Here is a 27,066-nt window from a genome sequence, read left to right as displayed (position 1 = left end):
GAGAATGACGGATTTTATACTTCTTGCATGTAAATAACAGGCTTAATACAATTTCTTCAATTTAATTTTTCTTAGTGTGTCAATATCTGTTTTCTGAGACACGGGATTATACACACCAACTTCCAGACCGGGCTGTTACTGATATTTTTCGATAGAAAAATCCAATTTTTTTTATCGGCCTCCTCTGGTGTTTGAACCTAGACTCTCGGCATCTAGCCACCAGACCAACGAGGCAGTCACAACATAACATATATTACAATGATCAACACTATAAAACATAATTACTTTGTTCACAATATAACAACAATTTCTAAATTCTTTGCTTATGATTGCCTCTCATTGACAGTCGTGTTATTAAGCATCATTAGCCAGTAGATATGATTGCATGCAAGTAACGGATGTTAACATATCGAGGTTAGAATGCAACATTTAAATAGCCTTGTTCAAATAAACCTATCTTAAAATAGACTTTAATTAAAAACCTTCCATTTTAAATCTACCTATATTTCAAATGATCGGTCGAATTTGATAAAACATTTTGAATGTTACCTAAATGTTATTGGATTATAAGTTAGTGACATCTGTGATTTGGAACATGTTTATAAAGATTAATCGAATCGAATATTTACTTAACTTATTACAACTTGCAACACGTCCGGAAAGTGTTCACGCGCGGAATTAAAGGGTTTACGTACTTGCCAAGATTAGGCAGAATACACATTTCTATCTCGCAGACTCCGGACTGTTACCGATAATAATCTTTCGACGGAAAAATCCAATAATTTTTCATCTTATTATTTTTATATCGTATTGGATTATTAGCCAGCGATATCTGCGATTTGGAATATATTTATAAAGATTAATCGGTTCGAATCGAATATTTCTATAATAAAATAATATAATAATATTTCCATTAGTTTAATTTATGATGATTCAAAAATATTCGTATTGATAAAAAAGATGTTTTGATTTTAATTTATAAATAAAGTAATATAACTTTAGTTTCCACAGAAAATTTGCCAACAACAGTGGGATTCTGTGTGTGTCGTGTCTCACTCGTGAAACGTTGACAACCGACTTACGGCGATACGCCATATTGATACGTGTGTACAATAAATTTTATGATTATTATAGAAAATTTTGCATATCATTCTAATATTGCACGCTCGTGTCCTGCGGTGAGTTCCGATTTTGTTCTTACGGAATAGAACTACTGAAGGTTTTAAAAGATATTTAGGTCTTAGACTGCTAAATATTAGATGAGTACTAAATCTTTATAAATAAAAATTAATGTTATCCTCTATTTGATCCTAAATCATCCGAATATTCTTGCCTTAAAAACAATAAGACTTTTTCGTTGTATTTAAAATGACTGGCCACCCAGGCGAAACCGGGCGGTTATCTAGTACGTATAACATAAACAAGGAATGTTAAAGTAAGTTAATAGTTACGTATGTTACATATTTTTTTTAATATGTAAGTAATTATATTTAGAATAAATATCATGACGCATTTTCTCTAACAATACAATACCTGTTACGGAATATGGAAAAAAGATAAAGATAAACAAAGCTGAGATCTGATTTATGATAATCTCGATAACAAACTATTTTTTACAATGTCGCCATATTTATATACTGTATATAGAATAATCTACGAGATGAAATACAATTTCAACATAAAACAGTTTTAAAAGGTTATTTCTGGACACATTGTGAGCCTTATTTCGTTGCGATAAGGGTGATTTTATTGTACAGGCATAACAAGCTGTTATATGGGAATGTAAAGGCTATCTCGGATCGACTCGTTACGGACGACACTTCAATGGCGCAGGAACTGGTATCAACACATGTACCAGAATACGGATTTTTAATTATTTATGCTTTAAATACAGCTTTAAGTGCGTACATTTTAAATATAGATAATGAAATAAATTGAGATGCTCCAGTGGGTATCGCTAGAATTTTCAAACTTTACGGTATTAAAAAAATGCTGGCACAAAAAATACAATTTATGTATAGATACTCCAAAGGTACGGACATCGTGTCTGTGGAGATGCAAATTTAATAATAATTTAAAAAAAAAAACATTGGAATTCTGAATTTTGGGTTCAAAAGTTCAACTCTGGTAAAAGATTGAATTTTAATGTGCCCGATTTGTGTTTTTTGTGCAGGTTTCATGAACACGCATTGGAGTAAAATCCAAACCTACTCCCTAGGAGAAAAGTAACAGCAATGGAATTCCATGAAATTGCCTTTAAATGAACTTGTTTTAAGACGAGCTTTCGGTTTTATTGCTTAGTTTTCACGAAGCTTTACTTTCGGAGAAAATATACTATAATTGCGATGTTTGAAAGCCGATACATAAAATTAAATATCGATATTATTTGTTTCCAATTGATAATAAACTTATTTATATAACAAGCGGTTGCCCGCGACTTCGTGCGCGTTTGAATTGAACAAAATGGTTATTATTGTAGCCTAAGTTATTCCTTATTACAGCTATCTGCCAGTGAAAGTCCCGTCAAAATCGGTCCAGCCGTTCCAGAGATTAGCCGGAACAAACAGACAGACAGACAGACAAAAATTGTAAAAAATGTTATTTAGTTATATGTACCGTGTATACATACATATGCATTTAGTAAGACGCGGTTATTTTAATATAACAAACAGACACTCCAATTTTATTATATGTATAGAAGATTAAATTTCCACACATGAATGACACTAATTGCAAAGCCTTATCTGACAATCTTATACTGACAAGTCTTCATCATCATCTCGAGCAAATTCTTTGTTTAACTTTGCAGAACTTTTATCAACGGCACTTTTCTATTAAATAGTAAATTATTTTAATCTTATATTTTAATGTAACACATTATATACATATTAAAATGTATTACATATGGCAAAGTATGTAGTTTTCCCGCATGGTTTCGTGGCAGCACTGTCGTTTACCAACAGGAACGTGGGAATCGACGATGGTTGTTAGCCATTAGTCAGATGTCAGCCGACCTAGTCGATTATTTATCTTATATAACAAGTGGTCGTTCATTGGTCGAATTTAATTTCTAATAAAAATATAAGAAACATTAATTCGAAACGCACATAAATGAGGCTCAGCTAGATGTTGCTTGGTCATAATGATAATAAAAAAAAAAGAAATAAAAATACGCCATATTGATTTTTAAGTTTGGCAGGATGTTTTGCTAATGGCAGTATAAATTTAATCTATTATTGATTGTTTTATTTTATTTAATAAAATGTAGCGCTTATTTTAATAATTTATATATTTATTTATCGTCCGTGGGTTCGCTCGCAGACAGACAGACAGATAGAGTCTCTTTCGCATTTATAATATCAGTATATAATTTGTGTATATAAGTTATGGTCGATCATAATAATTTTATTCATATTTTATATTTCATTTTATAAATTTTAGTACTTACTATATATGTATACAGGGCCTGAGAATTCAATAAAATAATGGACGTTACTATTAAAAGACATCCGTTTTATTACCCCTTTACATTTTTTTAACATTCTCTTTAACTTGTCATTCACTCAAATATATTCATTCATGAATAATTCTATTCAACATTTTTGCATTCAATAATTGAACGTATTCAGACGTGATTCAAAAAAAACTTCGTCGGTTTTTTAAAAACACAAAACGCAACTTTAAAAGGGTAAAACTTTACATGCTAGACGTTTCAAATAAATTGTTTGTTAACATAATGCTATGAATATAAAAATAATATAAAGTAATAATAAATTCATTACAATATGAGCTGCAAAAAGACGTAACCAGTAGTAATTATGGAAGTCTTATTGGTACTGCGATTAAACCTGCTTCCTTCACCAATGAACGTGGAAAGGAGATATATGGTCTTGCCATAAAGTGGGGCCACCACGCCATGAAGCGAATGTTAAGCCGACAGTCTTCATTGTTACCATTAATATTGACCGTTATATTTATATACGTTTAAATTTACATTTGTAGTATAACGCTGAAGCGCTTGTACGGTCAAGTCTATGAATTAAATTCGACTATTTTAGCGTTAGATATTTCGTTATGTAAATACGTCCTTACGTAAATATCTACTTGATCGTAAGGAGAGAATCAGTAGCGAAACAATATTGATATTGATAATTTGGATGAAATAGGCGTTTTAACGTTTGTGGGGAAACAACATTTTTTTTTTTTTTGTAAACAAAATTGGCGCTACTGACCATAAAATGCTATTTTTTTTCTTTTATATAATGGATTTAATAGCTTTTATTTATAGATAATAAGTGTAGCGATCGTATGTAAGATATTATATTAAGTGGCGCTACCGATAATATATAATAGTAATCATAATTATATAACCGGTTTTCCGAATCCGAAAACATCGAAAGACATAAAAAGAATTACCTTTTCGGGATTGCCGTCTTGTAATTTTTTCCCAATGACCGCCACGAGAGCGCTTCGAGATGTTTACTTTTTTGGTAATTTTCGCTTTCTTGAAGCAAGTGGCCATTTAGGGTAATCAGTGATTCCAGAAAGTCGGGACCATTTCGTATGAAAAAATGGCATGGAGAATTGCTTTCGCTTTAGCGGCGTATTTTCGCTAACTCTGACATAATTGATTTCATCACTCTTCGCAAAAAATAACTCATAAATAACGTTTTTCTCGAACGCAACCCATATTTTTCGGATCATTATGTTCCGAACGAGCGTCAGAGATACGAAATTCGGGTAATTTTGTTTGGACTTATCGTGATTTCGAAATTGAATTTATGTGAAAAATTTAAATCAGATTCAGGGGATCGAAATATACTTAAATTCGGGAGATTGTTTTAATGAGTTTTTTGGGGATATTGTGAACTTTTTGTTAATTCATCTCATGTTCAGCGACGTACAAAACTTCTCGTCTTATTTAGCTTGCATCAGATGAGTTTTTTTGAGATTCGTATTTTTCTTCTTATATTTATTTAATCCGTAGGCGATGGTGCAATGTGGTACCTGATCATGAGTAGTCATCACCGCCCATAAACACTGGTGCTGTGTGAAATACTAATTACTCCCTACATCGCCACCAATCTTGGGAAGTAAGATGTTATTTGCCTGTTGTAACACACCACAGAGTGAGTCACACTCACCTTTCAAACCGAAACACTGCCGAAACCGATTGCTGTTTGGCGGTATCTCATGAATATCGGATAGGATGGAAGTAGAATAGTGGGTGGTACCTATCTAGGCGGGCTTACACAAAACTCTACCAAGTATGTGTTTGTGTTTGCAGTTGGTGTATTTAAGCATTTTGGTATTATTATTTTGTATAAATTTCCTAAGACTTAATTGGAAAATAATGCTTTGTGGCATAAAATTTAGCCACTTTTACTAATGTCATATGCTCCTAATACTCCTTGAATTCAAATTTCTTTTGGATTTGATAATGTTTATGGAACTTATCTTTATATATTGCAGTTATATGTATGTTCTGTACGGCTTTATGGGCGACCGTCTGGGTACGTAGAAACTTTTCCTAAGTATTTTTCCGTCAGACAATAACACTGTCTCATTGGCTTAAGGCTTAAAGGGCAATATAACCAGTTGAATTACTGCAAGGAGACATAATCTTATGGATTACTTGAACAGTCTGTACTCCTTGCGACAGTGTTCATAGACAAAAGTTCTGCCGGCTCTTTTAAAAACAAACAGAATCTGGATTCTTTTGTTTTGGAAAAAAAAATTGTTTAACATAATTTGTCATAATATATGCCTTTCTTGTAACGGTTACTGGTGTAGTTCGTTTGTAATAATAAATCGCAAAGCAAGTACCGCTGCAAGAGTGGACGTCAGTTCTTGTTTACTGCTAAGAGGTCCTGAGGTTTTGTTATTTATTATCCTCTCTTAACTTACTGAATCATCGTCGACTGTGAAGGATATCAAGTTTAAATTTATTTTATTTTATGTATTGTTTAACCACTTATTGTTTTCATATTTAAATGTTATCTAGCGAAAAGTATTTTATAAATATATTTCACTTATCGAGAACACAAACTAAGTCTATTTTAAAGTACAAATAACGCTATAAGTTTCACTTTCCTATTTCATACCATAATTTTCTTGGTGGTAGGGCTACGTGCAAGTCTGGTTGGTTAGGTACCACTCACTCATACTGTCAAGCAGAAACACTTGGTATTGTGGCGTTCCAGTTCGAAAGGTGAGTTAGCCAGTGTCATTACAGGCACAATATAACATTTCAGTAACCAAGGTTGGTAGAGCATTGGTGTTGTGAGGAGTGGCTAAAATCCCTTGCGGAATAATGTGCAGCGGTGATCACTTAACATCAGGTAGTCATTAACTATTACCGCCGATACATATTATATAAATTACACGAAGGCGAGGTATACTGCTTAAGAAATACACTCACAAAACAAATTAATGATAATATTATAATATATTTCTGTATCTGTAATAAAATGTTACCTGTTTAATATGCTCAAAACTTACGTCAGGGCAAAAAATTTGAAAATACAATTCGAATGCCATATGGTTGATGTATTTAAGCGTTAATAATGCAAATTTTTCTTAAAATATCACCAAGCCAAGATATGGAATGATCATGACATCATCGCGAAACTGGACTTTAACGTGTTCGTGTTGGTACAGTCTTTGTATTGAGACAGCGTTTGTTGTGACAACGACTGCATGGTTAGAATTATAAAGACGTTTTTATATTTGCCGAATAAGAATACGTATATTTCGTTGGAATTCTTTGTTTTTTTTTTCTAATAATTTAAACAATCATTTCTTTCTTGATCGCCATAAATTATAATAATCTTAATTATAAAAAAGTTCTCAATTTGATTAGTGAAATTGTTCAACAACTGATTGCGAGTTATTCGGTATCCAGTTGGTGGATACCGAATTTTCTATTTATAGGAGCAGTGTGTTGAGATACGCTCTAAACTTTATCTTAAAAAGATAGCCAGCCACTTAAGCACAACTAGCGCGTGTACAATCAGTGTACATTCACCTCTTCCTCGAAAAAGATTTTTTAGAGACCTTCTGAGCGCCTCATTGATGATCTCAGACTTAACAAATATACGCGTGACACCCCCCAACGCATGGCACCCGGGTTTTTTGCAACCCTTGCAGTCTGGGTTACACGCAAGACGTTTCATGGACGGCTTTTGTTTCTGTAGTTACACTCTCTTTATGTTACCAGTAATTTAATATTCGAAAAATAAGAAGGCATAGACTAAATCTATAAACCGTATCAAAGATTTGATTTTCACAAAGCTCTACGAAGGACCGATTGAACTCAACCCAATTACAAATCGTATACCAGTTCCTTATTGAGTAAGCTAAGTTATTCGCAATACAAGTCTCTGACAAGTTTAGTCACTAGACTGGTTAGTTGAACCGGTTGCTGCAAATAATTAATATCTAAGCACATTTCAATTCATAATGTATTGTATTAAGCTGCATTGTTTTCAGAACGATCTTGACACGATTAATATTCGACTAAAATTGTACCATGTTTTCTTTATTTCGTTTGATCACCTGCCTTGTTTTATTGTGTTTAAGATAACTCCAATATACAAGCGAAGCTATATACATAGCCTTACGATTGACGAGGTTAAATAATTTCAATTAAAACACAGGAGAACACATATGTATATACATATTAAAAATATACTTTTTGAAGCATCTAAATCTATCAAGCATTTTTGAATCATAATTTTACAAGGTGAAGAATAGTTTAGACTGTAGATTTCACCGAGAAGAAATGGCAAGAAACTATTAAAATATTTGGTTTAAAATAATATTAGTTACATTTATTATTTTGTATTTTCTTTTACCGGTTCTTATCAGGTCTGTGGTAAATTATAATTTACCACATATTATAGACAATATTCAAATGTTTTTATATTGACTCACGTTGTCTATACTCTGTGATAAGCAAATGGTTTTAATGCAATGACATCGATATACTCGCTTGCAATAGCATATTATATTCAAATACAAGCGTTTTCGAATGTGGGGCACGGCTTTCGCAAGGACGGCGGACAGATGTGCTCGTGCACACTCGTGTGTCGCTGCGTTGCAAGTCCTGATAATTGGAATCTATGTGTATATTTATATATATTTTCATACAATGCAATACCCTTTTAGACTATGACTATGAATGTACGGACATCAATAGTTCTCCGACTTGAATGAATGGATTCCATTCGATTCCACGTGGTCATAATTTGTTCAGTAAATATTTTTAACCTGTATATAATAAAGGACTTAATGTGTATATTTAATCTACAAAAAAAATGATATGAATATTGTTTAACTTGATCATCGAAGCGCCTTATCCAATCATTTTAATTAAAAAAAAAAAGATTCACTAATTCTCATCTTGTCGATAATTCATCAGCATGTTATGTGTCGGTGCACCTTTAGCTCAGCACAGAAAAAAAAACTATTCCAGAAATAAATATTTAAATCGGCCGTGTTGCCATATATTACGCATCTATTGTAGGTCTTAGGTCTTTGAACTGGGATATGTAACATTTCGTGTGGATTTTGATGTGAAAATCGTGACGGATTTGACTCACAATTTGAAGATGTAGCATTTAGGATGTAATCAATTAAATACCGTTGATTTTTATTGTTATAGTTTTTATACTGATTACGTTACAAAATATCGATGTTCCATTATGATATTGATGATAAATATGGATGTTGCTTGCGGGCTTTAAAATCGAAAGTCATATTTTGTATATACTATATATGTTTATTTAATAAAGCAGGTGTTAAGCAGTGGTTAAGCTCGAAGCGGGTTCAAACCCGGACAAGCTTTACTGACTTTTAATGTTATAAATTTGTGTTAATAATTTATCTCGCGGTCGTGAAGGAAAACATATTGAGGAAAGTATTGGACGAAATTTCGCCACAGTATCCACGATCGCATTGAGCTACTTCAATGTTCTTGACCTCAATTATTTTTACGTATAACTTCTCATGTCCAGGGTGTCTCATCCGATTTATTAAAGAATGTTTTTGTAATTATACATTATATTCTATGATGTGATCATATAGTCACCTCCGTCAGAAAACATTTGACGATGGTATTATCTGTACTGAAATATTTTTAGCTTATTTATTGTCTATATCAATACTAATATTATATTTATTTATTTTTTTTATTACATATACTATATAGATATATGTATGTATATATGATTTATTTATAAATATCTATAATCTGCTTTATATTCTATTTATTAGTATTTTTTGTATTTATGTATTTGCTATATTTATTGAGTTGTATTCGTTATTATATCATAATGTAAGTTTTTACTGCACCACCACATTGCCGTCTTCCATACACATTATCCTTCTAACCCAAAGGTTGTCTGGAAGAAATGGCTTATAAGCCATAAGACCGCCTTTTGCTTGGCCAATTTTGTTTTAAAGAAAATATACTTTGTATCTTTATGTATATTTGGTGTGCAATAAAGATTTAAATAAATAAATAAATAATATTATGAATGCGAAAGTGACTCTCTGTTACGCTTTTTCGCTTAACAACTGAATTTGCTGAAATTTGCTACGAAGCCAGCTTGAACCCCGAGAGAAAACTTAGGCTACATTTTTATACCAAAAACTTACAGCACCCCTTAACATGCGTGTGATATAAATATATCGTGTTGCCTTAAAAATAAATAGAGCTCATTTAACCTTTTTCTACCTTAAATACCATTTTTATACCAAGATTTAGTGACTAGTATATAAGGCCAAAACCCGAGGTCTTGGATTCAAATCTGATTTGGTAAACATGTACCAGTGAGCACACACTCATAACATTTATATGCAGTTGACCATACCTTGTGATTGGTTGCGGGGGCCGGAATTTGGTCAGAAGGACAACATATAATATATAATTAATCGAAGGTAACTTCTGAACAAGTCGGAATGACGTCACAGACACATATATTAATTTTGACGAGGGTATAACATAACAATTAAATGCAATTAAATAATTATATTACAGTATTCATAGCAGACTATACATACGTTTGACTGTAGCCGATCTATTAAATATGAATTCTATGAATATGGATCTAAGTAATTCATATGAACAAGATAAGTATATAAATAAATAATATTACATAAGCGCTAAAAAGGAAAACTGTTGTGTTTGGAAGGAATTACACGTTACAGGAAAATATGATGAATATCGGTACGATACATGATAATTGACCAAAGATAAAACAAATATAATGATTTTAAGTATATATATCTATGTATATATACGAGTATGAGTAAACATAATTTCTATATAATAATTTATGGCATATCGAAAACATTTTTTCGTCTATACAATGTGGCGTACCATACACATTGTTATGTAAAATATATCTAATAAATATATTAATAAATTTGGAGATATTTTGTTAAGAGATAAAAGAATGGGTACCTGTGCTCGACGTCGTATGAGTGGCGCTCGCAAAAAGTAAAAGTTGTAACGACCAAAAATGTACCGCGGAGGTCGTTCAAAGTTACGTAACATAACATCCTACACAATACACGTATCGATGATATGAACTCTACTGTTAACACGATAAAGTTCAAATTCCTTCTCACCGTGTTCATCTACTCGTTATAACATTAAAGGTTTTAAGGGGACCATTCGCTCTGGAGATTTTTTCGTAGAACCAACTTGTATTTTTATTTTCATTTGTGCAATATTATTTTATACCTGTTCGGCTTTTGTTTTAATTGTCCTTCTAATTAACTTTCTATCTCACTATCTATCAATGACCTCACTCTATAGTCTATTCCAATCGAAGAAGGAATAAATATAAACAAACCATAGATCTCTGTATTCCAGTACAGATATGTTGTGCGGTACTGATAGTTCTTGATTAATATACGAGTATATCTTCACTATATAGTATAAAACGAAGTCGCTTCCCGCTGTTTGCGCCTCTGTATGCTTAGATCTTAAAAACTACGCAACGAATTTTAATGCGGTTATTTTATATTGATATAACACATGCATTATTGTATACCTTAAAACGGCCTTCGAAAAAAGTCCGCGATGGTCTATCTCTTAGGGATAACTCACACTGCAACCGTGCGAAGCCGGGACGGGTCGCTAGTTATGTATAATATAACACTATTCAACTACTTATATCCACTTAAATTTTACTTCCATAGTTGCGATAACAGCTGCGTCGACGTTCAAAACGCCATTTTTTCGCAAACCTGAAAATGAATGTCATAGATTATTCAAGCTCTCCACAGATGATACAACATCAATTCGATGTCAAATGTTGTTTATTTGCTTTTGCCCTTTTGTAGTTGGAATAGAGAATAGCAATTAATTTTTATACGCTAATAGATTTTTATAATATAAAAAATTGTGACTTATGTAACATCCACGCTGTATCCTGTAATGATAAATGATAATTGTTCTTTTTTTTTTTAATTTTGACAACATTGAGATTCAAATCCATAGAGCCCAAAAATATTCAATAACAATAACAATAAATAAATATTAGACAACATCACATACATTACTCTGATCCCTATGTAAGTGGCTAAAGCAAGTCGAACAAACGACGGTACAACAAACACCCAGACCTAAGACAACATAGAAAACTAATTAACTTTTTCTACATCGACTCGGCCGGGAATCGAACACGGGACCTCGGAGTGGCATACCCATGAAAACCGGTGTACACACTACTCGACTACGGAGGTCGTCATTTTCAATATTCATATTCAATTATTATTAATTAATAAATACATAATAAACTTTAAATATATATTTTTTGTTGATAGTTTTGTTGCTATGATGAAGGTACCTTGGACAAATATGTCTTCAGGCATAACAATACCTCTTCACGCTGTCTTACCAATACATTTGAATATCAAATTGTTGAGCGTCATTAAAGCACGCGTAGGAGCAATGTCATCGCCCACATCTAACAATGAAATTATAAAACAACACTCGGGAGTCAAGTTTATACGTTATTTTATGAATTCATCCTTGACACTCATAGAAAATTGACATGTTGATAATTATATAACTGCATCGTTTATAAAGGATTATTATGTTTGAAAGGCTTCTAAAACTTTGTTGCAAGTAGACGTGCAAGTATATGGTGAACTAGTCGCCTTAAGATTACGTTGATATGAAAAAGCTTTTGAGTAATAGCTTCAGAATTTGTACAAAATTCTAACTAAGTATATCTTTTGGAAAGATTTTGTGCAAGGGTTTCTGGTTATGTGGCGGTACATCAGTATTAAACTACGTTTTTTTGTTTTTGTAGATGATCAATATTTGTTACTTGCCTTTTAGATTTGCACAAAAAAATAAATTAACTGTTTTCCAAATCGGTGCTCAACGAATGAATGGAAGCCACAACCTTTGGCTCAACAGGTTATCCATTCGACAAAAGGTCTTTATGCAAATAATTATGGAACAAGAATAGAAGCTGCTTATAGTTCGCAATGTTGCAATAGTGCAAACTCAAACGAGTACTTCGAACTTTCGTGTAAAGTTGGATCAAAATACATACTATCAATATATCAATACAAACAAATCGGTGTAAAAAAACTACAAAATCAATATAGATAAAACTTGTACAAGAAGATACACCGCATTTTGAAGAAGATTTCAGTACCTGTATAATATTATTATACGCATATGTAGCTGTGCTTAGCCGTGTCGTTCATGTCAAATTTAGGCTATTTACGTGAAAAGCATAAAGCTGACAGAATACCAAATATGTATTCGTGTGCGTGACAGTTTCGCTTGACACTCACACAAACGTCATACTTATAAATCAGTGTCACGTGCATTTGTTGGACATTATTTTTTATACATCAAAATTAAACAAAGATTGTGCGACAAAAAAAAAGCGAGCTAATCAAGTGGCGCCATCTATTGGTTGTAATATGTTCCTAGCACCAAAATCTATAATTCTACTCGTATATAATTTATTTCTTGAAGGGTTCATATTGGTTCATAGACATCACTTGAAATCCAATCAAGTTTCATTTTATAATGGCTTGCTATTGTCATGATCATATGGACCTGTCAAATGCTTGTCAGATTATCATATAGTTAATAGTTTATCAACAAAAAAGGTTTTATACAAAATGACATAGTACATTAATTGCATTAAATTATTTGCAGAGTATATGTTGTTAGTAGTTTGGAAATTGGTTCCTTTATTTCAATTTGCTTGTTCGGTGGCCCAGTGGTTCGAATACGTAAATTATAATCGATTATTGCGGACTCAAAGCCACGCAAGCATCTCTGACCTTTCATATTAATTTGTGTTTATAATTCATTTCGTGTTCAGTGGCGAAGGAAATCACCGTGCGAAAACCATGTGTCGGATGGAAATCTGCCACATATGTATCTCTAAGGGCCGAAGTTTATAGCCAAGTTATATTACTTCATTTTATTAAAAAATAAGTCGAAAAATTACACAAAAATAGAATGCATATGCATTATGCAGTCACTTATTTTGCAAGCGTTTCAAAGCAATGACAAATTACGAACTCGGCTGCTCAATTTAAATAAAAAAAAACTGTTATTTATTAAGCAAGTGTGCACTATTAACACTTGCCAAGCCGTGGGGCAAGACATTAGTAAGCGGCAACGCCTTTTGAATGTGTTAATTGAATCACTACAAGTATTACTGGTCGTGGACTTCTATATACATTTTTAAATATATACGGGGAATCTTATTGCCATGGCATTAAGAGCTAATATACAATGTTTTTTTTTTAATCTTAAGCTTAGTACACGTTTATAGATTAGTCGCAACTTGTTCGAACGCAGCGGTCGTAATTTCCACATGTTTATTAATTGCTGCATCTACGTTTTAAATTAACTATTGAATATTAAATGTTTGCTTGCAAATTAATTATATACATTAGCTTTATGTATATATAATATATAAAACAAAAACATTGATTATAAAATTAAATGCATTTTTTTTGTTACGTATCAATGAAGAAAATTTTATTCCTCAAGCATATAAATTTCGAGGTCTGTAATTCCACATCAACAAGATGCTTTAGGCATTTTCTGCCTTAGTTTTTTCGAACGGATATTGCAAGAAAAGAGCCCCTTTACTCCTAAAAAGCCGGTAACGCACCTGTTAGCCCTCTGGCGTTGTAAAGATCCATTGGCGGTGGTGGGCACTTTCGCTTGTTCTGTTTCTTATATGTACCGTAGTAGTGTTTTTGTTTTGTATTCACTAATTTAATGCTTTCTACAAAACAGGAATTGCTTTAAGTCTAATTCAAAGCAAATTAGAAGTATTAAAATCGTTAGTTTACAGCTCTATCGCATTCATTAAACCATTGGTTAGGAATGTGGTTTCTACCAATAAAACCGACTAGAAATTCAACGAATGTATTTATTATACTACATCTCTGTGTGAGTGTGTACACCGATAAAATATATTTATTACTTACAAATAAAATGAAGTAAGTAGTGTGATTCAAGGATATTATTTTCGTTTTTGTTTTATTTTGGATAATGTAATTTTTTACCAAATTGTTTTATTTTTTTGTGAACAGTACAAATTTTAATTTTGTGACGAAAATGCTTTAAGAGCTCGAATTTATCCGTCCTTGGGATTCAAGCTTGCATCGTAAGAAATTTCATCTAAATCGATTCTGAGATTTAGCCGTGTAACAGACAGAGTTACTTTCGCACTTATAATATAACTACAGATTACCTAATATATAGTATTATGACGACTTTTTTGGAATATTTACTATAATAAAAATGATAAAAACACTCGTTAAACAAACTGATTTTTATCTGTTATGACCCAGCTTCCTAGAAAAATGTAGGTACAAACCGGAAAATTCATGAACCGTAGCGGGTTTACGGCACGTGTAGAACAATCCTAACTTTAGTCTGCCCGCTCGTATTCCGAAATGGTGTGGTCTGTTATGACGCAAGTTTTTTAGCCAAAAGAAACTTATGAATCTTTGTTTAACATTAAAATATTTTAATTCTTTATATATTTTATGTTATTTTTCTGATTGTCATTTATTAATCATTTTATATTACTGACAGAAACGTGTGTTGTTAATATAGAGAATATAATAATTGATTTAAAATAAAGTTTTTGTACTTATTTTAAAGCTACGGTATTTGAACATATTATTAATATAATGTTCAACGATAAATAATAAATTATTACCAGGCAATAAATAAATGTCTCGATTAGTCGCAGATAATCAAAAAAATAAAAAATAAAAATCAACGGAAACATATAAAAACTCTTTGGTCGAATATGGTTCAACGTCCTCCATATCGCAAAATGGCGTTCCTGGCTATAAATTTGGCGGTTTATGCTGCACAAATGATATTTCATTAAATTGAACGTTCGAGAACTTTCAATATTCGTTTTAGGTTAACTTTGCTTCAAAAAACGAACGACTTACTTAAAATAAAATAATTTTTTAAATATGGAACACAAAATACAAATATATCATAATTATTAAATCTCGGTCGTGGTTGTGAAGCCAGGTCTGACTTAGCGTAGGGTGTGGGTGTCTTTATGCACTTTATATTCCGCTACCAAATACCCAAACTGGTTGTTAGGTATTTATAATGGTGAATATTCAATTTGTCTATGAATTATTGTCTACATTTACTGGTATGATCCCATTCCTTGTTTATATTAGGGTTTAGGAATAGGCGTACCTATTAATAATAAATACGTATATAAAATGGGTGTTAGGGATGTCTGTTCGAGATACCGTGAAAGTTAGCACCAGTATGTATAGATAATGGCGAGGTTTTTTAGATTATACACTTTTTTTTAACTCTCTACTAGCTTGGCCTTAACCACCAGGCACCCTGCCTGGACATGTATTCGGCGTCCTTTTAATTTCAACCAGGGTTGGACTGAGCCGCAAGCCGTGAGTAGTTTCAGGGCCGTCAATGAACTTTTCGGGGCACTAAAAGATTCTTCTTTTCGTAAAGTATGTAGCACGGTAGGTAGGAGACTCCAAACCAGGGCGCCCCCAAAATTTGGTCGCTCCATCCTAACGACGGCACTGCAAGATGATGATTGTTGTACATAAACTTTCGTATCAACCGGTCGCCATTATTTGTATACACACAGGCAAGATGGCGCCACCTGCAGGATTTTGTTAGTTTTATATATGAAAGACGTAAAAATACAACATCGTTCCTTGTAACAACTCGCCTATAATACTTTTACAGAAGCGATAAAATTTTCTTGGATATCATCGTCGATCCCATTCCTAATATCTTTAACCTTGACCTCCATAGAGGTCACGTTCGCTTTAGTATTTTAATAAGTGACTCCTTAAACCGCCAAAGCGCCGCCAATGGGATCTAAGATTTTATGTAAACATATCAGCTCATTCACCCTTTAAACCGGAACACAGCAATTCAAAGTCAATATGGCAATGGAATTTAAGTGGTTTCTACCGATGGAACCTGTATAAAACCTTACCAAGTTTAAATATAATGACTGTAAAGAAAAATAAAGCTGTTTTTGATTTAAAACAACTATTGGCGCGACTTGGGAATCGAGTCGTACGTCGGGACGGGAAACGACATGACGTTCTCCTAATGACGTCGTGGCCCCCCCTCCGCGACTGCTCTCCACGCCCCATGTATGCATGACGTGTATATTATATACTTTGTCAACATATATTATTATAAAAATAAAATCAATATATTTATTTTATTTTTCTTTAATTATAGGTTCACGTTTTTAATGTCAACATTATATAAACAGTCAATTGTTCGTTCGGTCAAATAAAATAAAAAAAAAATCGTTTCATCAGTGCTGAAATACGAGCATAACGGCTATACAATAGCAATAAAGCAAAAAACTTTAATGATACACCAATGCTTTTACGATTCGAGAATCGGCAGAGATCGTTGTTACATTATTGCGATGATTACTAAGATGCTAAGCGCCGAGACAACTGAGTGAGTTCCCACGGCGAAATTAAAGACATACAATTAAAGTTAATTATTTGCTTTCACTGAGTTTTTGTGGTCGATTCTTAATCACAATGGCCTTTAATTGCATGATCGTTTTATTGATACTATATTAACTTTTGACTTGATTTAAATGTAAGTAATAAGATGTGGTTATACGCGATAATGTCCTCTTGATACTTAGCACGTGTGCGGCCAAAGACGGGTGCACTCTCTATTTTATCCGAGTGTCACGATGGTACGGAAACCTAAACTCAACTCAACTCTCTACAGGAAAGAGTTCAGGAGCAGAACTAAAATCATTACGTTCTTTCTAAAGCATGGGAAAAAAACACTGGACTGCTTCTGAGAATTTTTAGACGGAAAAACCCAATCGCTTTTTCCTGGCGTTTTGAAACCTCAGGATCTTCTAATAAATTGTCACGCAATCGAATCGAAACGTATTCGTTGCCGTTCAGTCTTTTTCCTATTCTATCACAAATCCAGTTAGGGTTCCTGTATAAATAAGTAGAATTGGCCCTAAGTTATGATTAAGCTAAGTTATATTTCTGTGAGGAATAATCGAAGTTGCATTGGAATAAAATTGGGTACGAAGCATAATTGTTATATGTTAGTAGAATTAACCCCCGGACAATGAATGCTGTGCTATTAGTATAAAAATTAACATGGATAAATTTATTTATATATTTAAATTATTATCTTATAACTTCACATAAATATACAATATATAGGTCTCCTAATTTGTCTGTAATTTTTGATTAATATGCACTTTAAAATTTATATGACATAAACATGTACAGAATATATTAAAAATAACCTTCTGATTTTAGAAAAGCGTTAAGCAACCACACGAAGACTCTATAAGAAGCTAGGGCGTGGCGCTAGAAGCTTATTATAAAATTACTGCTGAGAATAGGGTAGCTAAAATTAATAATATTCATGGATAAATGAGTTAAAGATATATTTTTATTTAGTAATAATAGGTACAATAGAATAAAATAATAATATTACAAATACACCACGCATGCTTCTCCATTTGTGTGCTATCACCACATGCGCAAAATAAATATTCTTAGGAGTATCAAGAATATCTGACTTCAAAGCACACCGATACCGACCTAAATTTAATAAGTAGTATATAATTATATTTATAGTGTGTATTTAGTGCATTTTGTGTAAGTAGCTAAATATATTGTGTAAATGCCAACCAGCTCCGAGCCGGTGGGTGGAAGGTGCATAACGTAAACTACGTCTAAGTTTCAAATTGCAACGAAAAAGACAGCATTTTTTATAACTTTAACAAGCCTAAAACCACGACTCTAAATTTAATTAGCATATTATTTGTGAAATAAAAATTGAATTTAACTGGGTACACAATTCGCCTTTCAAATTAAGGATTTTTTTTGTTAAAAATGAATGATCCTCTTATTATTATTTTCCAATACAGTTGGTCACCCTAGTCTAGGCTTGTGTGGGTACGGTGAAAGGTTAGCGCGGTGGGCGACTGTCGGCGCTCGACGTCCTTGTTGAGATTATCCTCTCGAAATGTCATATATCATTGCTGCGCGTATTCCTTATGTCTTGTTTTTATATGTCTCAAAGAACGCAAGCTACATAAAATAATACTTTAAATATTTTATAGACAAATTAGAATAATAATAAATATTATTTAACTGATTTAACTCTAATCAGGTCTTTGGTCGGTAGCAGCCGATGACGCCAAAGGTGACCTATTAACGTTCAGATGAACCCTAAATAGTAAATCCGACTTTGATCAGCGTTTCTGAAATTCGAGTTTAATCTTGCTTACGTAGTACAGCACATACAATTAAATTATTGTAAGTTGTGTACTATGAAGGATCATTTGATCATGAATTTTTGATTTGGCTTGAAATAGAAACTGCAATAAAACAATTAAACATCTACATAATTTTTTTTGTTACTTAATACACGGATGTGAATCAATTTAAGCTCTCTGAAAGCTAAACTTCTCGCGATGACAGGGACAAAACAAAGCGAAACAATTCCAAGAATGGGAAAGAATTTTAGCTTTTACGTAATAAAATTGTTTTATAAGACTTTCAATGAATTGAAACGAAAACCTCTTTAAGTTATAATGATATAGTGATTCTGTTTGTTTGTTGTTCGTTAATGTCTCTGTTACTCAGATGTTCTGATCTTGTGTATGATTTACTCATTTTTAAATATCTAAAATGTTATATTTTATTGTTTCAGATTAAATATGGCTCTTTTGTGGTGTGTATTGGCATGTGCGCTGTCGGTTGCGTACGCGCAGTCCAACTACGGATCGCAGGCGAACAATATCGAATACCAAGGGGATGGACTGCCGGAGCAAACTATTTTGGATGGAAAGGTAAAAACTTTAATCAATTTAAATAAATAAATAAAAAAAAAACTATTTAAAAAACGAACAACCAGGTTTTCAAAATATTTTTTAAAATTCATTACATCAAAGCATAATGTTTATTGATAATTGAAAGTATGTTTTTTTAAATATCGAATTATTTGTAACGAATAAGTAAATAAAACAATGCGTACTTCAGGAAAACAATGAAACACAAAGTTTAAATCGTATGAAATCTAGACAAATAGTAATTATAGGCTTACTATAATAGCTCCATAAAAAAGCTAAGACTTGCAACGTTTACGGCACATTGTTCTTGACCTAAACGAGGTGATGGATGCGCTATTTATAGATAATATCGCTTAACGCGGTTCCATTGTAACGAATACGATGTTAAATTCGGAATTAATATTACATACATTACAATATATATAATATTAATTCCCACGACCTCCGTTGTCGAGTAGTGGTACACCGATTTTCATAGGTACCTCTCCGAGGTCCCAGGTTCGATTCCCGGCCGATTCGATGTAGAAAAAGTTCATTAGTTTTCTATGACTTCTGATTTTCCATAACACAAGTGCTTTAGCTACATACATTGGGATCAGAGTACTGTATGTGATGTTGTCCAATATTTTTTTATTTATTTATTTAATACGAAGACGTTTATGTTATTTGATCAGACAAAAAAGACAGCGTTGTTGGATTAGTGCCTTAGAGGTAAAGGTCCCAACTTCTGGTCGGCCCAATGTTATTAGGTTTTTCTGTCCAAAAATCGGCTCTGGAGTTTGCATTTGCTGGCATACCCGTGCCTCGAACAGCAAAGCCAGATGCTTGTTGAGACCCTTACTTATTCATTAATTATTATTTACTATATGATAGTTAAAAAATGTATTATAATTCTTATCTCGAATCATTGATTATGTTTAATTTATATTTTTAATACATATTGTGCAATGTGTGGACATGGTGAGACTGCCTGCAAATAGTAGAACATTTGCCAAGATAATTTTGAAATGTAATTTTTTTAATTTGATGTGATATTGTATCTACTGTTGGTTGTCCTATTGAAAATAAATTAAAATAAAATAAAATGAGAGTGGAGGTATATAAAGGGCAACTATGTCTGTGTACACATTCGTGGTCTATAATATTTCTTAAGTGGCTGTCAATCAAGATATATTATTATTATATAATATAATAATTTTTTTATTAATTAAATTTAAATTAATTCTGGTTTTAAAATTAAAAGTAACGTTTCGACTTAAGATTCTTTGAAATCAACTTATGTTAAATGGACATACGCATTGTCGTAGTGTTGGACGTTTCAAGTTCGTGGGTAAATGGAAATGTGCTCCAAGAAAATCGCCATAGGCGAATAATTAGTTATGTGGATTTATGACGATCGCCGCGAAGCAAAAGCTAAATATAATACACAATTTTAATGTTTTTGGTCTAGAGTCGGTAAATACTGAGAAACCATATCTTCTTCAGACAACTTTAAACTTGAAGAAAATTAAATTAAATTACGCAGTCTATATAACGTAAGAAATTGCACCAAACAGAATCTGAACTCAAGTTTATTACATCCAAAAATATTTCTTTCAAATGGCTATAAACGAACGCTCTAAAATCATTTCAAATCACAAGCACATTTGAATCGTCATTTTGCAGGATTATTTGTAATGTTATTATACTACTTACACCACTGGTTCTGAATGTAACTTCCACCGTCAAGAACCGGTTAGAAACTCAATAATCTTGTAGAATGACAATGTTAATAATATACAATTGAAAATCCAAAAAATATGTTTGTCATTGACAAAAGGAACATGCAAAATGTATATAGAACTTAGACTTAAGTCTAAATAAAACTTACTCAAGTAAGTTTCACAATGGCTAAGGCACAGAGGAACCTAATGCAAGTTCGAGGACTAGTTATTCATGAAGTTACTCACAGAACTCGTGAGTGAGCAGCGTATATGGTTTGTGGAAAATTGATTCGGTCCGAAGTGCTTTATTTTTATTACTTTGTGCTAATTATGAAAACTAACCATCAGAAAGAAAAGAATAGCCTGTAACTTTGTTAAAAAAAAGTTATTTTGACATTTTATAAAACGCTGGCTGTCTGATTCACTGATTAGCAATTAGTTTAGAAGCATGGAATCTTGCGTTTCCTAATTCCTGAAGAGGATTAAATTTAAAGAGCACTTAAGTTCGTGGGCAATTTCGGTGAAATATTTTTCAATTGTTAAATAATAAAAAAATATGTATATTTGAAGGAAGCCGTTTCTTCTAATGAATTTAATCATAATTATATTTAATTACAGGTGACGAAGTTAGATGACTTGAGTCCTGTTATCTTCTTGAACCGAACGAGAGCAACTTTGAATTGCGCTGCTGGGTCTATGCAGGTTATTATTACACGTTACTTAAGATTGGAAATATTGTAATAAATAAACAACAATTATTATCAATTTACTTTTAAAATAAATATAATTGGTCTGGTAGGAAATCTTGTGACAAAATTACGTCCGACAAATTTCGACAGGACTTCTCGTGAAGGTATACCTCGCCTAATATTTCATTTGCTTAATGCTTCAAGCGGTGTTTGCAATTGAAATCCATCTAAAACTGCGATTTAAAATTGATGCATACATTTATATTTGTATTTTTTTTAGATCGAACTGAAATTCAATGAAAAATTCTACGGTATCGCGTATGCTGATTTCGATCGTCACTCAGCGTGCCAAGTAGCTGGCAAGGGCGCTACTTCATACAAACTAGAGCTGCCGTTAAAGGGATGTGGTACCAAACAGGTAATTGACGATATAACTATTAATATAACTAAAGTAAAACAAGTAAAGTAACAGCCTGTCAACGGTCCACTGCTGGCCGAAGGCCTTTTCTCATTCCACCACGCTTCTCCAATGACGGTTAGTAGATACGTGTGATTCTCATTTACCACGTGAAAATTTCCTCACGATGTCTTCCATTACCAAAAAGCATGAGATAAATTATACATTCAAATTGAGCCCATGAAGTGATGTTGGCTCTGGATTTGAACTCAGAATCATCGGTTAAGATTCCCGTTTTGTAATCGCTGGGCCATCACGGCTCTTTTTTTAATTACTAATTAATTATAAAATGTACTATAAATTGTAAGGAATCCACAAAGGCATAGGATTAAATTAAATTGTTAATATAAATATTCGTCTTATACGAGGACTAATAATGATATGGGTATCTAATTATAAAAAAGGAATATTACTTAAAAGAGGTGCTTGAATTAACACTTAAAATAAAACCTTGATAATATTCAATAACAAAGAAATTGAGATGGGACCTTAGATTAATACTGAACCAGGGCCAAAAATTATTAAAGTTGTTTTGTAAACAAAAAAGTCTTACGAAATCTATTCTTAAAATATTTCAGGATCCTCTCCGAGTTTTTACCAACAATATCGTCGTGAGATTTCACCCAGGACTGGAAATGGACGGAGACGAGGTCATCACTATCGTTTGTCGTTATCCACCCCCCATCGTGCCAGTCTTCAACCCTCTCATATACACGTATGTAAATTTACAGAGTACTAGTATTAAGAGGTTTTACAGTGTCAACTTCCAAGTGAACAATTCACTTTAGTCAAATTGGTCATCTGACGATAAGTGATCACCACCGCCATAGACATTGTTCATGTATAAAATATTAATCACCAATTCACCAGCAACCTTGGCAACTAAGAAGTTCTCCCTTGAACCTATAACTACAATAGTTCACTCCCCATTCAAACCAGAACATAACATGGCTACACATGGCTGTTTGAGGTAGAATAAATAATGAGAGGGTAGTACTTACACAGTCCTAACCAAGTAAAGTAAAACTCCTAAATAAATAATATGTTAAAGTGGCGTGCCTAAATCAAAGTGCACACAGTTTTTTAGATCTGTTGTACAATTTTTAATTTATATATGAATATAGAATGAAGTAAAATATTATAATTTTTTTTTTTAAAACATGTATGCGTTTTCCTTGATATTTTACGCAAGAGCACTTCCTCTAACAGATAACGTCAGTGAGTATTTTAAAGGGCTCTTATCTGATCGCACGCCATCCGCTACTTTATAATAATTATTGTTCTCCGTTGATCCTTCGGGGCATTGAGGCGTGAAATTACAAGCGCCAAAAACATAATTATAATATGTTTTATTTTTCCCACCAATACATGTAATTATTGGCTGCAATCACTGCACTTAGTTGCGAAACAATGTACACATCACGTGTGTTTGTGTGTTTTATTTATATATTTATAGTTATTATATTATTAATTATAATAATATACTAGCGAACCGCTCTCGCTTCGTGCAGGTGCATTTTATTAATAAATAAAGTTACAGGTTATGCATATCATTTGCAGCTCTCAGAATTAATGTAGATTTCTACGAATGCAATATTTTTAGAATCTGATCATTAGTACCAGCATACAAAAAAACAAATTTTACAACATCACAATAGTATTAGTACATTAGCATAGACTATATTAATTTATATTTCTCATCAGGCCAGAAGCCAAGGGAGCGCTCCCAGCGAAGGCTCCACTCGCTGGCACTCATATTCTCATGATCATCTGTGCCATCCTCTTCCTGACCCTAATGCTGCTGGGTTTGGGAGTCTCCTACCTGTGTCTGAGGAGACGTGCCCTGCCGGCGCCGAGAAGACTCATCGATGATTCCTCAGCTTCAATTATCAGTAGAGAGAGTATTCAAGGTAATATGTGTTTCACGATATATATTTTGCAGAGTTGTTACTAAAAATGTATTTAATTCCAACGCATAAAATTGTATATAAACACAAATAATTGGAGATCAGGTTTTAATACTTAGTAGGCGAGTATTTTGAAACTTCTACTGAGAAACCTACTTAGTTTGCTAATGTGAGACTTATTTTGGTATCAAATGTTTGCGTGTGTGTTAAGCTGTACGTTTTCCGAAAATAAAATAAATAAACTCATCTAATTGTGTTAATAGAGGTAAAGATCCCTCGCGCGCACCCCGTGTACCCGGTGACGGCGGAGAGCGCCAGCGTCGCGTCCGACACGATACCGTCTGACTACCCGTCGGAGACGCCCAGCGAGGCGGAGGCGCACGTCAACCAGGCCTTCATGATTGACGAGTACCAGAGCGAGGGTGAGTGATCGGCAATTTTTTCTTAATTTTTTTTTTATATTTTCGCCAATAAGTCTTTAATATAATTGTAAATAATTCAAATTTTACAAAATATATTACATTGGGAAAATAACGTAAAAAAACATAATAAATAATAAAAAGTGTTTCATGTTTTTAATCTTAAACTCATTTTGTTCAAAGAAATCATTTAGTTTTTTTTTTTTAATTAACGTGGTTATTTTTATTACTAATAGTATTTATAACGGTATATATTACCATGTTTTTTATTTTTATTTGATGGAGCTCGATAAAAATAAAAAACATGGTATATATCCCGTTATAAATACTGTTAGTAATCATTTAGTTATTTACCATATTATTTTATAAAAACTTCATCTAATACGCATACATGCATAAATTAACGTCCTAACAAATATTAAACCGCTAACAGGTTATGGCGAATCTCACGAAACAAGTGCTCACTCGCGCATGCACTCCCAAGCAGGCGCACCAGCCTTCGACGTACGCGTACGAGTACAACGACCACCTGCCCCACCTTCCCCCATCTCGACCATCACTACCACTGAGGTTGACGGCGGTAGCATGAGGTAAGTCGATTAGCGTGAATCGTTTCGTTTCAGTTAGCAAACACATTTAAATATAACGGTCTAAGAAAATATCCTTGCGGGACTCCTTTTAAATATAATACTTTTTTGCCAAAGTTTGTAATAAAATAGTCGCCTATTTTAAAATATTACTGATTTAAAACGTTAATTTACATAAGAATTACTTACATCGAGGCCTCTATTAGACACAAATAAAAACTAAAAATAGTTAAAACACACATCACGACCGCATGGAGTTTGTAATTCCTTCAATGTGAAACGTTTTCTTCGAATAATGAGTTAATGTAAACGATTGTTTAGGCAAATGACAACGTTAGATGAACACGAGCGCCAGGAGTCAGTGCGCACCGTGTCGCCGGGCGCGCTGCCGCTGCCGGCGCGCGCCGCCCGCGCCGAGCCGCCCGCGCGCCCGCCGCGCCCGCCCGCGCTCTACTCCGAAGTCAGCAGGGAGCGACAGGTGACCACGGCTATACTAAATGTTACTGGAGAATCTGTCGACGTGAGGAGCTCGAAAGTATGAAGAAGTCATTCTCAAACGATTGAATGGGTTCGATTCCCGGCCGAGTCGATGTAGAAAAAGTTCTTTAGTTTTCTATGTTGTCTTGGGTCTGGCTGTTTGTGGTACCGTCGTTCCTTCTGATTTTCCATAACACAAGTGCTTTAGCTACTTACAATGGGAACAGAATAATGTATGTGATGTTGTCCAATATTTATTTATTGTTATTATTATTATATATCTATTTGTGACATATGTACATGAACTTCTATCTTATACATAGGCAGGATTAACATTTTATTTCGATTATAATTAATAAAATACGACAAAACTAATCACTTCTTTCCGTCCACACATCTTACTTTATTTCTAAATATTCCAGAACATATTTGTGATGGTTTAATAAAAATATCATGAGTGTTCTTATATGGTACCATATCATCTACATTAAGTAGTAACATTCACGTTATTGTCATCGTCACATAAGTGCACTACCATATCACTAACCAGGATTGGGCGCGTCGTCCGCGCTCCATCGCGTCCCTCAACACGGAGATGACGGACACGCACTCCGTCACCGAAGTCACTGACAGGTCGCACGCGAGAATGTTCCACATCAAGGTATTCATGACGTCGTATCGTTTGTTTGGTGATGGCGTTTTTTCTCGGATCATATTCGGTGACGGTGTTATTTGTGGGGTTTGACTTTTGTCTTTAGGAATTATGTCAACTTACGCTGCTACTTAGATCTTTTTTGTTAGAATCCAGACTTGAAGATTTTCTAATTATGTAGATTTGCTTTCTGGCTTACTGCTTGTAAAAATATTAGCAATTCGATATTTATGATAATTTTTGGATCAGAAACCTCCTCCACCACCTCCTGTGATGAAGGAACGTCTGGAAACTGAGGAGCAAGAAATGCTCATGGAAAGCCTTGAGCCCATTTCCGAAACACCCATTATGCCTGCTAGGTAAGATCTCTGTGACGATTATTCTGACGTACATTCCTTAAAATATAATTGCATTCAAGTGTCACAATAATTTATGATATTTAATATCGATAATATTATTTTTCAGGAAACCCGAAATAACCTCTCACGTAGTAGACGACGTGTTCCTCCGCACGATAACCGAGAAGAAAACGATCGAGGACATCGAGCGCCACAAGCGGCTGGTCACGGAGTACCGCCAGGTGCCACCTCCGCCGCCGCAGTTCGACGTGACCATCCGCAACCACACACTGCCTGACGCGCAGTGGGAGAACTTCTCGGACATCAGCAGCGCCTCTGGCATGACGCTGACACCGAAGATGGAGAGGGTGCCGTTGTCGCTACCGCCTCAGAAGTACATTGGTAAGAATTTATAAAACTATATTTTTTTATTTAAGATACTTACA

At 33.5% G+C, this 27,066-nt stretch overlaps 1 protein-coding gene across 5 annotated transcripts in view; it reads left to right on the top strand.

The window, feature by feature from the left end:
* Pot (papillote) overlaps window positions 1-27,066 on the top strand; it is a 74,695-nt gene that overhangs the window by 42,630 nt on the left and 4,999 nt on the right. For 3 of the 5 annotated variants that reach the window (XM_026645425.2, XM_064221023.1, XM_064221024.1), the window contains 11 exons: window positions 19,253-19,391; window positions 21,713-21,796; window positions 22,064-22,201; window positions 22,819-22,955; window positions 23,945-24,150; window positions 24,411-24,569; window positions 25,000-25,156; window positions 25,475-25,631; window positions 26,181-26,291; window positions 26,532-26,641; window positions 26,748-27,022. In XM_026645425.2, coding sequence (XP_026501210.2) covers window positions 19,260-19,391; window positions 21,713-21,796; window positions 22,064-22,201; window positions 22,819-22,955; window positions 23,945-24,150; window positions 24,411-24,569; window positions 25,000-25,156; window positions 25,475-25,631; window positions 26,181-26,291; window positions 26,532-26,641; window positions 26,748-27,022 — 1,666 coding nt within the window. In that variant the 5' untranslated portion in view covers window positions 19,253-19,259. The remainder of the gene's footprint in view (window positions 1-19,252; window positions 19,392-21,712; window positions 21,797-22,063; window positions 22,202-22,818; window positions 22,956-23,944; window positions 24,151-24,410; window positions 24,570-24,999; window positions 25,157-25,474; window positions 25,632-26,180; window positions 26,292-26,531; window positions 26,642-26,747; window positions 27,023-27,066) is intronic. The other 2 variants (XM_026645426.2, XM_026645427.2) reach the window with 2 other exon arrangements.

Source organism: Vanessa tameamea, chromosome 5 (assembly GCF_037043105.1).
Source record: "Vanessa tameamea isolate UH-Manoa-2023 chromosome 5, ilVanTame1 primary haplotype, whole genome shotgun sequence".
In the NCBI taxonomy this organism is placed as follows: Eukaryota; Metazoa; Arthropoda; class Insecta; order Lepidoptera; family Nymphalidae; genus Vanessa; species Vanessa tameamea.
Note: the sequence above shows the minus strand (reverse complement) of the source record. Positions and strands in the feature narration are given on the sequence as shown.